The 15,224-nt window shown below is 43.5% G+C and overlaps 2 protein-coding genes across 2 annotated transcripts in view; both read right to left on the reverse strand.

Annotated features, from left to right (window-relative positions):
- The window catches only part of LOC311010071 (uncharacterized protein), a gene marked incomplete at both ends in the record, with an annotated part of 443,514 nt that overhangs the window by 352,783 nt on the left and 75,507 nt on the right, over positions 1-15,224 (reverse strand). The gene's annotated exons all lie outside the window — the stretch shown is intronic.
- LOC311010027 (scavenger receptor cysteine-rich type 1 protein M130-like) overlaps positions 1-15,224 on the reverse strand; it is a gene marked incomplete at both ends in the record, with an annotated part of 71,441 nt that overhangs the window by 25,298 nt on the left and 30,919 nt on the right. The window contains one exon of the mRNA XM_084004509.1: positions 940-1,227. Within this exon, the coding sequence (XP_083860635.1) occupies positions 940-1,227 (288 nt within the window). The remainder of the gene's footprint in view (positions 1-939; positions 1,228-15,224) is intronic.

Genomic DNA, 15,224 nt, shown 5'->3' on the forward strand with positions numbered 1-15,224 from the left:
GTGTGTGTGTGTGTGTGTGTGTGTGTGTGTGTGTGTGCGCGCACTGGCCATATATGAGGTGTGGACAATGACATGGTGTGTTGTGATTCCATGCTACATTCTTTATGAATATGGGTTTCTACCATTTAACCGGTTATATTGCAAGCTATGTTTCTGTATGGTGTTTCAAATTCATGCTCCATGTGCCCCCTTTCAACTTTGAGCACCTGCCCCTCCAAAGGTCTCTGCACGGCCCTGGATATAAGGAACATTTCCAGGCTCCACTGCCGTCCTGAAAAACATCTAAACATTCTGACCACCATTGTTTCCATGAGGTCAAAGGAACTTTTCATTTGGAGGGCAGAGACTTTTTATATGAGACACTAACTTTGTTTTGAAGCACGACTTCAATGTTTTGAGTGAGTTCTGACCTTTTGCAGGTGAGTTATGGTGTTGTGTTGGAACATGGAAGCTATTTAGACAAATCAGGTTCTGAGAACATTAACAAAGTTTCAAGAGATGAGCCAAAGAAATTGAAATAAACTGTAACACCAGAAGACATGTATAGGAGCCAAATGTGTTTGGTTGTGTTCTAAGGTTTCTGGTGTAATTCACTCATTGTGTGTGTGGGGTCGCTGTGCTGTCAGAAGGGGAGCTCAGGTGTATATAGGTGGCATTGTTCATTCTCTTTGTCAGGTTTTGACCCGGAAGGGCAAACAGTTTTTGTTTTCTTTGTTTATGGGCAATGCATAGCAATAAACCCACTATGTCGCAACTCAAGGGACAGCGTGGACATTCATTCAATGCGGTATGAGAGCGATATTCCGAAGTTAAATACCTCAGTAGCTCTAGTATTAGACTGAGCTCCTTTAACAACATGTTTAGAACACCACAGCCTACAGCAGTGACACACAGCAACATTACTGATGATGTCATAGATGATGTCACTGAGGGGCTTACCTGAGCAGGTGAGATTCAGGATGGAGGAAGAGGAGAATGATGTTGCACACTCCCTCAGAGTGGATCCAGAATGAACACAGTCAGACCTGATCCTCCACACAGGTCTGTCTGAGGACTCCTCTCTCAGTCCTACAGAAACAGCAGAGCCACAGTCCAGCTCTCTACAGACAACAGCTGCTTCCTTCAGGGTCCAGTCATCGCCATCCACTGGTCTCCATTCTCCCTGTCTCACCTCCAGTGTTCCAGCACAGCGACTGGCTCCTCCCACCAACCTGACATCATCAGGCTCTGAACAGAAAGAAGAGAGTCGTCAGTGAAAGAAGTGAAGATTCTGCTTTCTTTCTCTCTTGTTCATTTCTCTATTTACCTGTTGAGTTGTGATTTCCTTCAACCTGGAGTCCTGGAGAAACACAAACATATATATTGTTTTCATTCAAGAAATAAAATCAACAAACATGTTTTCAAATGATGTTGAAGAGAGCGAATATCTGGTCGATGTGACCACTGCTCTTTGAAAATCCTGTTTGTGTCCACTCCTGCATCCATCCTTCTGAGGACAAGCAGATGATGGAGGGAGACAGGAGAGAGACAGACAGCAGATGATGGAGGGAGACAGGAGAGACAGACAGCAGACGATGGAGGGAGACAGGAGAGAGACAGACAGCAGATGATGGAGGGAGACAGGAGAGACAGACAGCAGATGATGGAGGGAGACAGGAGAGACAGACAGCAGACGATGGAGGGAGACAGGAGAGAGACAGACAGCAGACGATGGAGGGAGACAGGAGAGAGACAGAAGGCAGATGATGGAGGGAGACAGGAGAGAGAGAGACAGCAGATGATGGAGGGAGACAGGAGAGAGAGACAGACAGCAGGTGATGGAGGGAGACAGGAGAGAGACAGACAGCAGACGATGGAGGGAGACAGGAGAGAGACAGAAGGCAGATGATGGAGGGAGACAGGAGAGAGACAGACAGCAGATGATGGAGGGAGACAAGAGAGAGACAGACAGCAGATGATGGAGGGAGACAGGAGAGAGACAGACAGCAGATGATGGAGGGAGACAGGAGAGACACACAGCAGATGATGGAGGGAGACAAGAAAGACAGACAGCAGATGATGGAGGGAGACAAGAAAAGTTAACCATATCCACCTTTCATATGATGCAAACATAATGTGGGTGATATGAATGTAAGATGATTGCACAAGAGATTGACACTGATATGTGCTTTTGTTGATTCTTTTTAAAGAAATGGCAGAGACTCAGAAAACCAATCCAGTGTGGCAGCATTTCAGCGAGACGACTCCTGCAGCACTGGCTGACACTTTTTCAGCACTTTACTTGTTCTACCTCACCTGCTGTTAATATTTGTTCAATTTGTTTATCTACTACTTGTTCTTGTTCTATCTCACCTTTTTTAAGTTCAATAAATGTTCCTTTTTAAATCTAGACTCATAACATTTGTTATCAGTGTAATTTTTAACATGTAAATTGAGGCAGCAAAAGTAGTATCGGCTCCAAATATCGGCTCAAGAAAATTGGCAGGCCGTATCGGTCATCGGCCAAGACTGATGATCAGAAAATCGGTATCGGCATCGGCCCTAAAAAATCCATATCGGTCGATCCCTAGTCAATATTGTTGATAATTGTTTCTCTGTTCATCATTTTCTCATCAGACATGGAAATATCCAAATCACATGTCATTACTAACCCTTTTCAATAATCAATCATTACTTTTGAAAATCTTCATGGAAAATTAGGTGAAAAGTGTGTTTTATGGTCACAAAGGTGACCGGTGGGATAATGTGTATGTTAGCATATTTCTCCTTCACAGTCTTATAAAATACTTGTAAAATGTAAAACTCTGATTCTGGCAGCATCTCCATCATCACCACTAAAATCAAGGGTCGACAATACAAATGGCCTGGTGGCCCGGACGTACTTTTAAAACCGTCCGGGCCACCAGAACGCTCCAAGCACTGGCCCGATAGAGTAGTTCAGACCAGACGCGAAGCGCCGCGATCCTACGCGGCCGTCTTGTGCCGTGCAGCGATCGTTTCGGCGTCTGGTCTATTTTGTGTGCGAGCCGCGAGCGATCGCATCAATTCTGGCATGAAGTCACACAAAGAAACACGAGACAAACAGCGGATCGCGCGCGACTTTCTTGGGCGCACCGCTTTGTGGTGCTTTGGCGGCCGGTGTGAACCCGGTCGCTCGCTCACTGCTGCCGACTGTTGACACGGAGTTTCTGTTCCCGACATCAGTAATGTTTCTAAAACCCCCAGTACCCGGCCAAACGCCGGGCAGAAACAAAAAGAAAAGAAAGGCACCAGATGATTGAGAGAGAATGACAGGAATTATGAAAAGAAAAGGGCAAGAAAGTTCCAGCCACAGTGGTGAGACCGCGGGAGCTGCTGGGATATGACGAGGAAAAGAATGAGGTGTATTGTGAACTATGCAGGGCAATGCCCGCCTTTGCAGACAAGTAAGTTAGAGAAAAGTTGAAGTTTATGAACAGAAGTGTATGATAACGCATGCTGTGTAACTAAGGAGGCTTGAAAACACAGATCTGTAAGCACGTGTCCCATTTGTGACACACTGTAGATCGGCGTTTGAATTATTATTATATTACTATTAATAACTTGGAATTATTATGATACAATTATTTTAATAATCTAATGATAAAGTCTTGCTTGATAGATATTATAGTAGCTAGTTTTTTATATTCATGATGAATACAGGCAGGAGATGTGAGTTGTGAGTCGATGTAGAGAAGGCTGTTCTGAGCTGGTGGCAGTCAGGGCCCAGAAGCAGACGAAATCAACCAACTGAGGAGGAGATGGAGGAAGAACTGATTGTGCTTGAGTAATGCAGCACTGTTTGCACTTTTGATTTAAATATTTGCACATTTTGACCTCAGTATTAAAGTAAATGTTGTTAAATCAAATTGTTCTTTTTCGTTATTATAGGGATCGATTCCTGGGCCAGTGGTTACAATGGTGGGGCCAGTGATCTTCAAAAGCCCCAAAGGAGGGCCAGTGGCAAATTTCCCTTATTGTCTACCCCTGAAAATACTTCATCACATGCTAGTGTGACTATTTTACATATCAAAAGTCCTCATACATCACCGATATGAATACAGAAAGCAAACTCAAAACATCTCCTTTATTGTAACATTGTGACTTTTGGAAAATGTATTGAAACCTTCATGTTCTAACTTTGTTCTAACATTTTATCTTGTACTTTAGTTCAATATTACTTTAGTGCATTCATTGTAACATTGTAATATTTAATCTGTAGACCAGTCACATGATTCATTTACAATATAGGGGTTATTCAGGATAGAGGTATTCTGCATTCAAGAAGAGGAAAGCATCAAACTAAACTTTGATATATACATGTATATATTTATGTGTGTGTGTGTGTGTGTGTGTGTGTGTGTGTGTCTGTGTGTGTGTGTGTTTGTCTCCCCCTCATAGTCCATATCTGACCCATCACTATCACCATCACTGAGGACAGCATCTTTCTCATGTAACAAGTACATGTCCATCTAGATACTGTACATTGTGTTATCCCACTGGTCACAACATGTTTCTTCATTCTGTGACTTCAGTGAACAGAGTTGAGTGATTGTAAATACATATATCAATACTAAACATCTTAAAGATTATGTGTACCAGAAATATTAGTCTTATCTTCATATTAACATACTTTACTAAGCTTGTTTTGTCGGAGCTTTCATGCAGCCATCCTCCTCTACAGGTGCAACCAGGAAGTAATCAGCTCTGGTCATGTGACATTTACACTAAACATGCAACACTGCACATATGTCATTGAGAGGTTTTATTACTTCAATACTTTCTGGAAATGGATCGATACAATATTCAGTAATGTTTTTAGGACCTGGTAACTGAAAATGTTTTCATGGTTACTATAGTGACCGATGGGATTAAATTTAAAGTGCACAGCTTAACCAATGTTAATGTTATTTAATTTACCTGACAATGTTCCTCTCTCAGCCTGAACCATCATAATATCAAATAAAAAGGATACAAATTATGATCTCTGGCTCCACTTTAATCAGATCAGTTAGTTACGTCTTCTTTGTGCTTTAGGGTCAACAGCAGCTGGTTGCTAAGCAACGGGAGCGGCAAAGTGTGAGGGCGGGAACAGCAGGTGACTCAAACAGGAAGTCCTCTGTAGATCAGACCGTCTCGGCCTTCACGTTCTACGTCAGCTGTGTTCTCTGAAGGATGACTCGCTGAATTTAGACATAACTATTGTGTTTCCTGTGACCCCTCCACAATAAAAGTTTATCTAGTTGAGGTGTTTTAATGTGAAGCAGCAGCATTTAAATGCAGCTCTGACACAGAGTGAACAGGAAACAGTGAGGATGATCAATCAGATGGACTTACACACAGTGAACACTGATCACATGCTGCATCGTTTGTCACAAGTCTGAATATATGGCGGACTAACAACACCAACCGCTGCACAGAGAGATGCTTACTGAATATACATACAGTGATTGTAGAAATAATACATGTAACCACTTCAAAACATTCATTTCACAAATACTTATTTAGAACAATGATAACTGCAGCTTAGAAAAACATAAGTAGACACTGGCTGCAGCCCAACCCTCCCACAGTAGAAGAATGGACAGATATGATTAATGATACATACTGAATGGGAAGAAAATCACCTTTTCACTTCATATACAAATGGATAAATCCACAAAAATATGGTCAAAATGGGTTTCCTTCATGAAAAGATACAGACGGATCTAAGGGAAGTAACGGATTAAATATGAAAGTGTCCTCAGCTAATTGAATGGTCATTTTAAAAGCTGATAGACAATCTCCCTACAAAGGTGTTTTCTCTTTTCATGTATTATTTTCCCACACACCCCTGCTCTATTTCACTTGTTCTAATGTTGGGAAAAACCTGATTCTTATCCCCTCCTCTACAATGTTTTATTTTTATAGTTATATATAATTATCCATGTACATGTGTACACAATCTGTGTCCATTTATAAAAATGAATATATTATTGGTTTCACAGTCGTTGGAAAATAGCATGTCATTTGAACCCCAGCTGTAATTCATTCTGTCAGCCGCTAGATGGAGCAAGAGGGCCATCAATTCGACCGTCCGAATACACGGAAGTACATCTCTCATGTGAAGAGATGCACAAAGATGCTCCTGAAGTACAAAGCTGAAATTTAAAAACTAAGAGCAGCAGAGAACTTTACAGAGGATAACATGTTTGAGAAATATAATTTAAAAATGTTATGGAATGTAAGGGCAGAGAAGAAAATACAAAGAGATATGTTTGCACTGAAATAATATATGACTCAGGAATGTTTGTTTCTGTGTGAAGTTCACAACATTTTTCTTATGAAAATAGAAAAGTAGTTGTTGAAATATGGATTTTTCTGAAAAATAGATATGTAAATGTTAAAATGTTGATTTTTCTCACGAAAATTAGAAATGTTAAAAATGTTGGCCCACTAGGGAGCCTTGTCTGGGTCATGTGTTCTTGAGAGCCAAATCATCTGTATTTTTTTAAAATTGGTATAATAAACTTTGATTGCTAGTATATATGTTGTTGTATTTATTAAATGAGTGAGCTATAGTAGGCCAATGAAGTGACAAGGTTATAATGGTGGAAGTGTATGGTGATATATCTGGCCCTCTGGTCGTGAGGTGAACATTTGTGTGTCCCTCCCTTTCATCAAAGCTGCCCTCCCTGTTCTGGATGAACTGCTTTTTACTTCCCTGTGATCAAAAGCAAGGAAAACATGATTGATGTATGAAATACTCTGAAAAAACAAACAAACAAGAAATAATAAATGACTGGAATAGAATGAAAACCTCTGATTGGATGAAAATCCCGTGGAGTGGAGCCTGGCGGTGTTGATGTATGTGAGCAGTTTACTTCCCTGTAGGGCTGTCAAAATTACTCTAAAATGACGTTCAAATATTCCCTTTAAAAAAACACATATATTCAAACATATTCATATTTCTGGTTGTGCATTAGGCACATCAATAAAAGGACAAATTAATACAACGAGACATAACTACTTGTATTGGTAATTTATTTAACATATTTAACAACATACTACCTCCAAAAATAAGGAAATTAACTGATGGACAAGCAGCCCTCTCTCTCTCTCTCTCTCTCTCTCTCTCTCTCTCTCTTCCTCTCTCTCTCTCTCTCCCTCCCTCCCTCCCTCACTCTCTCAACCCCCTCCCTCTCTCTCCCTCTCACGCTCTCTCTCTCTCTCCCTCCCTCCCTCCCTCCCTCACTCTCTCACCCCCTCCCTCTCTCTCCCTCTCACGCTCTCTCTCTCTCTCCCCCTCCCTCTCTCTCTCCCTCCCCCACCCCCTCCCTCCACATATCGGTTTAAATGAACGACAACAAGAAACAAATGCTGATCAAGAGTTTAGAGCAATTTAAGGTTGTGATTCTTGTCCTAAATATGTCAGGCTTCATTCAGTGGTTGAAACTAATATTATTAACATTAATTGAAGTTGCCACTGTTTTTTTTTTTTTAATGTATGATTCAAAATAATTTTCACATTCGAAATTCTGTTTTTAACAACTATTCGAATATATATTCGAATTTAGAATATGATAGAAAACATGATTGATGTATGTAATACATACTAAAAAAGAAATAATAAATGACTGAAATGGAATGAAAACCTCTGATTGGATGAAAACCCTGTGGAGTGGAGCCTGGCGGTGTTGATGTATGTGAGCAGTTTGTTCTCATTTAAAGATCCAACACAAATAATATCACATCATCTTTAAAGCAGAGTCCTACCTGAGATCCACAGCAACAGCACCAGCACCAACAGGGGGTCCATGATGTGCAGGTAGACCGTCTGTCTGCCCGCCTGTCTGTCTCTGCTCTGATAAAGACCTGCGCTGTCCTCAATGTAGATCTGTGTACAGGAAGAGGTGGAGCTTTACTCTTTACTTAAAAACATTTCTCAGAACTGCATTTCTGGGAAACCAAAAAACTTTTAATCAGACAAGAATCTGCCTACTGAGGACATATTACATGACTGTTACTATGACAACCAGGAAACCAGGAGATGTTCCTATGAGATTAATGCTGTCAGTGTGGTCTTATTATTTCCGCTCGATGTTTCAACATCAAGTCTTTCAGAGGAGACTGGATGACAGCTTATATTAACTGTTGATGGATCTATTGACTGTTTTAGTAATCAATCATTGAGTCTATAAAACACCAGTAAACGGTATAAAATGTGCAGCCCAGTCTGTCAGAATCCGAGGTGAAGTCTTTAAATGTCTTGTTTTGTCCGACCAACAGTCCAAAAGCCAAAGAGATTCAGTGGATGTGGATCTCTGCAGGAAGCTCCGAGCTGTCCATTCCTGTTGGATTCCTTCTAACTTCTGAATTCAAACATCGTCCCTCAAACTCGTAGCAGGAAAATGATGATGAGAAACGGTGCAGGATGATATTTGAGTGTTTCAGTGTGTCGTCTCCTTGTTGACTGCAGTCTGTGTGTAAATGCTGCTGTAACTGACTGTGTCTCAGTCAGTTCACTGACATCATGTTTCAGTCGGACTTTGACTTTCATTCGTCCTTCATAAAGCAGCAGGATGTTTTCAGCTCTGCTGCTTTCTTTATTCAGAACACCTCATATTTTATTGCTCTGGAGGCTCATTTTATTCTGAACCTGTAAATCTGTTTGTGTTGTTTTAGCTGCATTCGGCCTCCAGAGGGGTTCCACCTTTGTCACGGCCTCCTGCACCGCTTTAATCTGGAGCTCAAATACTCTAGAAAACAACTTTGACAGGTACGGTGGCTGAGGAGGAACATACAGGGTGAACTTTACAATAGTGATCCAGCGCTTTATCAATACATTACAACCAGAATCAAAGAGAGGGAGTGAGGGGGGCTCACAGTCTGGTTATGGGACCAGCCGGTCATAAACTGATGCACGGTGAACCTTTGCTGAACAACATGAACAGCTTCATGAACACAATTCAATAACATTCATGAATATAGGCCAGAGATCTTCAACATGGGGTCCGGGACCCATAGGGGGTCCACGGATTTCCAGCAGGGGGTCCCCAACATTATTTGATCCCAAACCTTTTTTACAAAATGTAAAATATGTTCAAAAATACACATAAACATTAATCCATCCATCCATCCATCCATCCATTGTCTACCGCTTATCCTGTATTCAGGGTCACGGGGGGGCTGGAGCTGATCCCAGCGGTCATTGGGCGAAGGCGGGGTTCACCCTGGACAGGACGCCAGTCTATCGCTGGGCCACATTAACATTAATACAACATCTAATAAGCAAATATAAATGTTAATTGTTGTGTTAATGTGAAATTGTGAAATTGTGATGTAGAAATGCAAATATAGATTTACAATTATTCTGTAAATATACACTGCTCAAAAAAATAAAGGGAACACTAAAACAACATAATGTAACTGCAAGTCAATCATATTTCTGAGATATCAGCCTGTCCAATTAGGAAGCAGCACTGATTGGGAATCAATTTCACCTGCTGTTGTGTAAATGGAACAGCCCACAGGTGGAAACGAGTGGCAATTAGCAAGACATCCCTATAAAGGAGTGGTTCTGCAGGTGGTGACCACAGACCATTTCTCGGTTCTCGGCCTTTCTGGCAGATTTTTTTATTTTTTGAATTTTGTCAGTGTTTGCACCACTAGAGGTAGCATGAGGTGGTTTCTCCAACCCACAGAAGTTACCCAGTTAGTGCAACTCATCCATGATGGCACATCAATGCACACTGTGGCAAGAAGGTTTGCTGTGTCCCCCAGCACAGTGTCAAGAGCATGGAGGAGATTCCAGGAGACAGGCCAGTACACCAGGAGACAGGCCAGTACACCAGGAGACGTGGAGGGGGCCGAAGAAGGACAACAACCCAACAGCAGGACCGATATCTGCTGCTTTGTGCACGGAGGAACAGGAGGAGCACTGCCAGAGCCCTACAAAATGACCTCAGCAGGCCACTGATGTTCAAGTTTCAACTCAAACGGTCCCAAATCGACTCCATGAGGGTGGTTTGAGGGCCCGACGTCCACAAATAGGCCCTGTGCTTAAAACCCAACACCGTGCAATGCCATTGGCATTTGCTAGAGATCACAGAGATTGGCAGATTCGCCATTGGCGCCCTGTGCTCTTCATGGATAAGAGCAGGTTCACCCTGAGCACATGTGACCGACATGACAGGGTCTGGCGACGCCGCGGAGAACGTTCTGCTGCTGTAACATCCTCCAGCATGACCGGTTTCGCGTAGGCCTAGTGATGGTCTGGGGAGGCATTTCTTTGGAAGGTCACACAGCCCTCCATGTGCTTGCTGGAGGTACCCTGACTACCATTAGGTACCGGGATGAGATCCTCAGACCCATTGCGAGACCATATGCTGGTGCAGTGGGCCCTAGGTTCCTTCTAATGCATGACAATGCTAGGCCTCATGTGGCTGGAGTGTGTCAGCAGTTCCTGCATGATGAAGGCATTTATGTTATGGACTGGCCTGCCTGTTCCCCAGACCTGAATCCTATTGAGCACATCTGGGACATCATGTCTCATTCCAGACCTGTGCTGTCCTAGATCTGCGTACAGGAAGAGGTGGAGCTTTACTCTTTACTTAGAAACATTTCTCAGAACTGCATTTCTGGGAAACCAAAAAACTTTTATCAGACAAGAATCTACCTACTGATGACATATTACATGACTGTTACTATGACAACCAGGAAACCACTTAGATGTTCCTATGAGATTAATGCTGTCAGTGTGGTTTTATTATTTCCGCTCGATGTTTCAACAACAAGTCTTTCAGAGGAGACTGGATTACAGCTTATATTAACTGTTGATGGATCTATTGAATGTTTTAGTAATCAATCATTGAGTCTATAAAACACCTGTAAACGGTATACAATGTGCAGCCCAGTCTGTCAGAATCCGAGGTGAAGTCTTTAAATGTCTTGTTTTGTCCGACCAACAGTCCAAAAGCCAAAGAGATTCAGTGGATGTGGATCTCTGCAGGAAGCTCCGAGCTGTCCATTCCTGTTGGATTCCTTCTAACTTCTGAATTCAAACATCGTCCCTCAAACTCGTAGCAGGAAAATGATGATGAGAAACGGTGCAGGATGATATTTGAGTGTTTCAGTGTGTCGTCTCCTTGTTGACTGCACTCTGTGTGTAACTGCTGCTGTAACTGACTGTGTCTCAGTCACTTCACTGACATCATGTTTCAGTCTGACTTTGACTTTCATTTGTCCTTCATAAAGCAGCCGGATGTTTTCAGCTCTGCTGCTTTCTTTATTCATACCTGCTGTTGTGTAAATGGAACAGCCCACAGGTGGAAACGAGTGGCAATTAGCAAGACATCCCTATAAAGGAATGGTTCTGCAGGTGGTGACCACAGACCATTTCTCGGTTCTCGGCCTTTCTGGCAGATTTTTTTCTTTTTTGAATGTTGCCAGTGTTTGCACCACTAGAGGTAGCATGAGGCGGTTTCTCCAACCCACAGAAGTTACCCAGTTAGTGCAACTCATCCATGATGGCACATCAATGCACACTATGGCAAGAAGGTTTGCTGTGTCCCCCAGCACAGTGTCAAGAGCATGGAGGAGATTCCAGGAGACAGGCCAGTACACGTGGAGACGTGGAGGGGCCGAAGAAGGACAACAACCCAACAGCAGGACCGATAGCTGCTCCTTTGTGCATCCAGCAGGCCACTGATGTTCAAGTTTCAACTCAAACGGTCCCAAATCGACTCCATGAGGGTGGTTTGATCATCTGCAGACGGAATTACTATCAACACGAGAGATGAAAAACTGCTGCATCTTCATTCTGACAGAGACATGACTCATCAATCCCAGACAATGCTGTTAGCTTCGAGGGGCTTGCTACTTTTGGTGCCGACAGGAGCAGTGCATTCAGCGGTAAATCCCGAGGGGGGGGGTTTATGCATCTACATCAACAATAACTGGTGTAAAAATGCTAGGATAGTCTCAAGTTATTGCTCAACGGTCATCGAGCTCTTGACTGGTAACTGTAGACCATTCTACCTGCCCAGGGAGTTTAGCATAGTTACCATCATTGCTGTGTAGGTGCCCCCCAGTGCTAACAAAAAGGAAGCTATGAGTATTCCCTACCGGACCATCAGTGAGCTGCAATCGGCTCACACTGAGGGCGTTTTTATTGTTGCTGGGGATTTCAACCAGGCAAATATGAAGACAGTTCTCCCACATTTCCACCAGCATGTGGATTTTGCAACCAGGGGAGAGAACACTCTGGATATGGCCTTCTCCACCATTAAGGACGCATGCAGAGCAGCCCCCCGCCCCCACCTCGGCTCTTCTGATCACATATCTGTCATGCTGATTCCCGCATACAAGCCCCTGCTTATCAGGGAAAAACCTATAATTAGGCAGGTGAGGATGTGGTCTGAGGGTGCCATGGAGGCACTACAGGACGGCTTTGAGTGCACGGATTGGGACATGTTTAAAGCAGCCGCTACATACATTGGCGCCGCCAGCCGGAATCCAGTACGCACTGTGAGGACTTTTTTTGAAGGTGAAAAAAAAATTGATGGTGCTGAACCGGGGCCGGATTGGAAGATTCAGCGGGCTGGATATTTAAATTATGCAAATCAGCGGGTGACACCAAACAACGTCTGCCCAAGCAAGTCAAAGCTTTTCTTTCTCTCACTCAGTGACCTGGAGAGACGGAGCTGCATTTGAGAGGATGATTGCGCGTGTGTGCGTAATTACGCATAGCATGTGTTGGCCCCTCTCCACTACACAACACAGCTCGGCTCTAGTCTCGTCACCTCTCTGCTGCTGAGCACTGTGGGCCGAGCCGATGCATGTCTCTCTCCCTGGGCCGGGAGAGTTATCATACCGTACTGTGCGTGTGTGTCTCCAAGCGTGTGTGTGCGTGCGTGGAGTGCTCACAAGGGTGCGCTTGTGATTAGGGCGGGGATGGAGGGCACAAAAAAAATATGATCACCATGATATACACTACTGATTTCACTGATACTGAAAACATTAGATTTTGTCTTAAAAAAGTATTTTTCCATTTGTTGTTGTATTTGCTGTTTTTGTGCGTACATTGAAATTGAATCCTGGCGGCAGCGTTGACAACACCCTCCCACAGCTATAAACACGCACACAGTGAGAGAGAGAGACAGAGACAGCGAAACGTGAATAGTTACGTTAACAGCCGGGACCCGAGTGGTCATCTTCCCCTGCAGGTGTCAACGGTGCGTCCGTAGTTTTATCCAACACGCCCTCCACCGCCATCTGTTGTTCCATCCATGCTTACTAACGTTAACTTAACGTGAGTGACTATAAGCTGCTAACGCTAACTGCTAGAGCCAGGTAGCTTACAAACTAGTAGCCTACTGTCTCTGTGTCGAGCATACACTAAAAGCGGGCTCACATGAGTGACGTTGACGTACGGACAGTACAGTCTGTTAATGAACCCAGATCAGTGACAGTTGTCATCGCAGCTGCCTGAATGCCGTTACAACGTGACGTGGTGGTTCTGTTGAACTCCGCACTTTTCCTGGTTATTTTGTTGTTGTTTTTTTCTTGGTGGTTTTATAGTAGGGCTAATAGTAGGGCTAACACAATTCTCGATGAGGCTATAGCCCAACCAAGCCCCACCCTGGCGCCGCCGCTGCCACTTTCCCCAACCATCCATGATGTAGCCGGACATAAAGGTCCCGTCGGGGCACGTAGGTTCACCAGAACCCGCACGCCGTGTTGAGAACACTCTGTCGATATAGCATTCAGTGACCAGTTCAGCAACTCCATCGTGGACTGTTGGATTTAACAGTCACGATTGGTATTCGTACCTAATTTATCTCCACATTGTTGATACTCCCTGCTACGTACAACTGACATTGGACCATACAAGTTTCTCAGGTTCAACTTATTGTTTGGGTACAGAATGTTCATCAGTTATGCTCTCATCCCGTCACAACACCATGTCTGCTGATTCGTGCCTCAGACCTTTATCAACCCTCATGCAATAATCTGTACCGGTCAACAGTTGAATTTACATACTTCTTCTTAAAGCCACTTAGTGTTGCTGATTTTTGTACTTCTTCTTCTAACACATTCCATTGTCTAACACCTGTGACCGATAAGGAAAAGGATTTTAACGTAGTTCGTACCTTCCTTTGCCTAAAAATCATGTTCCCTCTAAGATTGTGTCTCTCTCTGTGTATGAAGAGTTTTTGCAGGTTCTGAGGGAGAGTTCTGTTAGATTCTTGGTACAACATTTGTGCTGTGCGATAGTTTATTAAGTCATGATAGCTTGCCTGATAGCTTCTATCCTCGGCTGCTAACGCTAAACTAACGCTACCGCAGCGTAGATGCCACTTCCGTGTTTACCAAGCTGTTTCTGTGACGCAAGTTTCATGCCAGAGTATGAAAAATGTTTGCTGAATTTTTATAAATGCTTGTATTATCAGTTCAACAAGTGTTGACAAGTGTTGACCTGATAATACAAGCATTTAATACAAGCAGCTTCACTTGTATCTGGATTGAGAGCTGAGCCGTTAATAGCAGACTGCTCACACTGTTGAGTTGAGAACACAGATATAATGATCTGTCTCATCTCACCTGAGCTGTCAGATGAGCAGGTGTACGATGAACCAGAACTGCCACTTGATGAAGGCCCACTAAATGTGAGGCTGCAGCCCTCGGAGGGACGTGGACTTGTCCTGCTCCTCTTGCTGGCCCTTTCAAGAATCTCCTCTCTAACTGCATTGGTGATGGGCTCAGTGTGGCGTCCTGCAACAACAATCACATGGCTTAGTTTGCTATCTACTATCTACTATATGATCGCCTGTGTGAGAGACTAACGGAAGAACCAGCATCAGTTAGTCAACATGCTGCAAGTGAAGACCAACCATGATGCAAAATGACACATTAAAAGCCTAAAAATACATGAACATTTGAAATGAGTGATCACAGATAAAGTTAGAGACCACAGAAGTTTGTCTTTTATTAAAGTTCCAGTCGGCAAGTCCGGCGGATTGAGGGCACTCTGTCAGATTTTGAATGTTTACAACTCTCAGGCTCCTCCCCCACAACCACCGAGCTCCTCCCCCTCGACTCCGTGCCCTTTGAAATCCCTTAGATCACGCCACCTTTGAAACGCGGGTCCGATGTTGACTCTGGTTTTATCACGGGCACCGTCGCAATCTCTCTTTTTTTCCTCCTTTTCCAGCGGTGTTTTCTTT

This window comes from Eutrigla gurnardus, assembly GCF_963514095.1.
Source record: "Eutrigla gurnardus genome assembly, chromosome: 24".
NCBI classification, from domain to species: domain Eukaryota; kingdom Metazoa; phylum Chordata; class Actinopteri; order Perciformes; family Triglidae; genus Eutrigla; species Eutrigla gurnardus.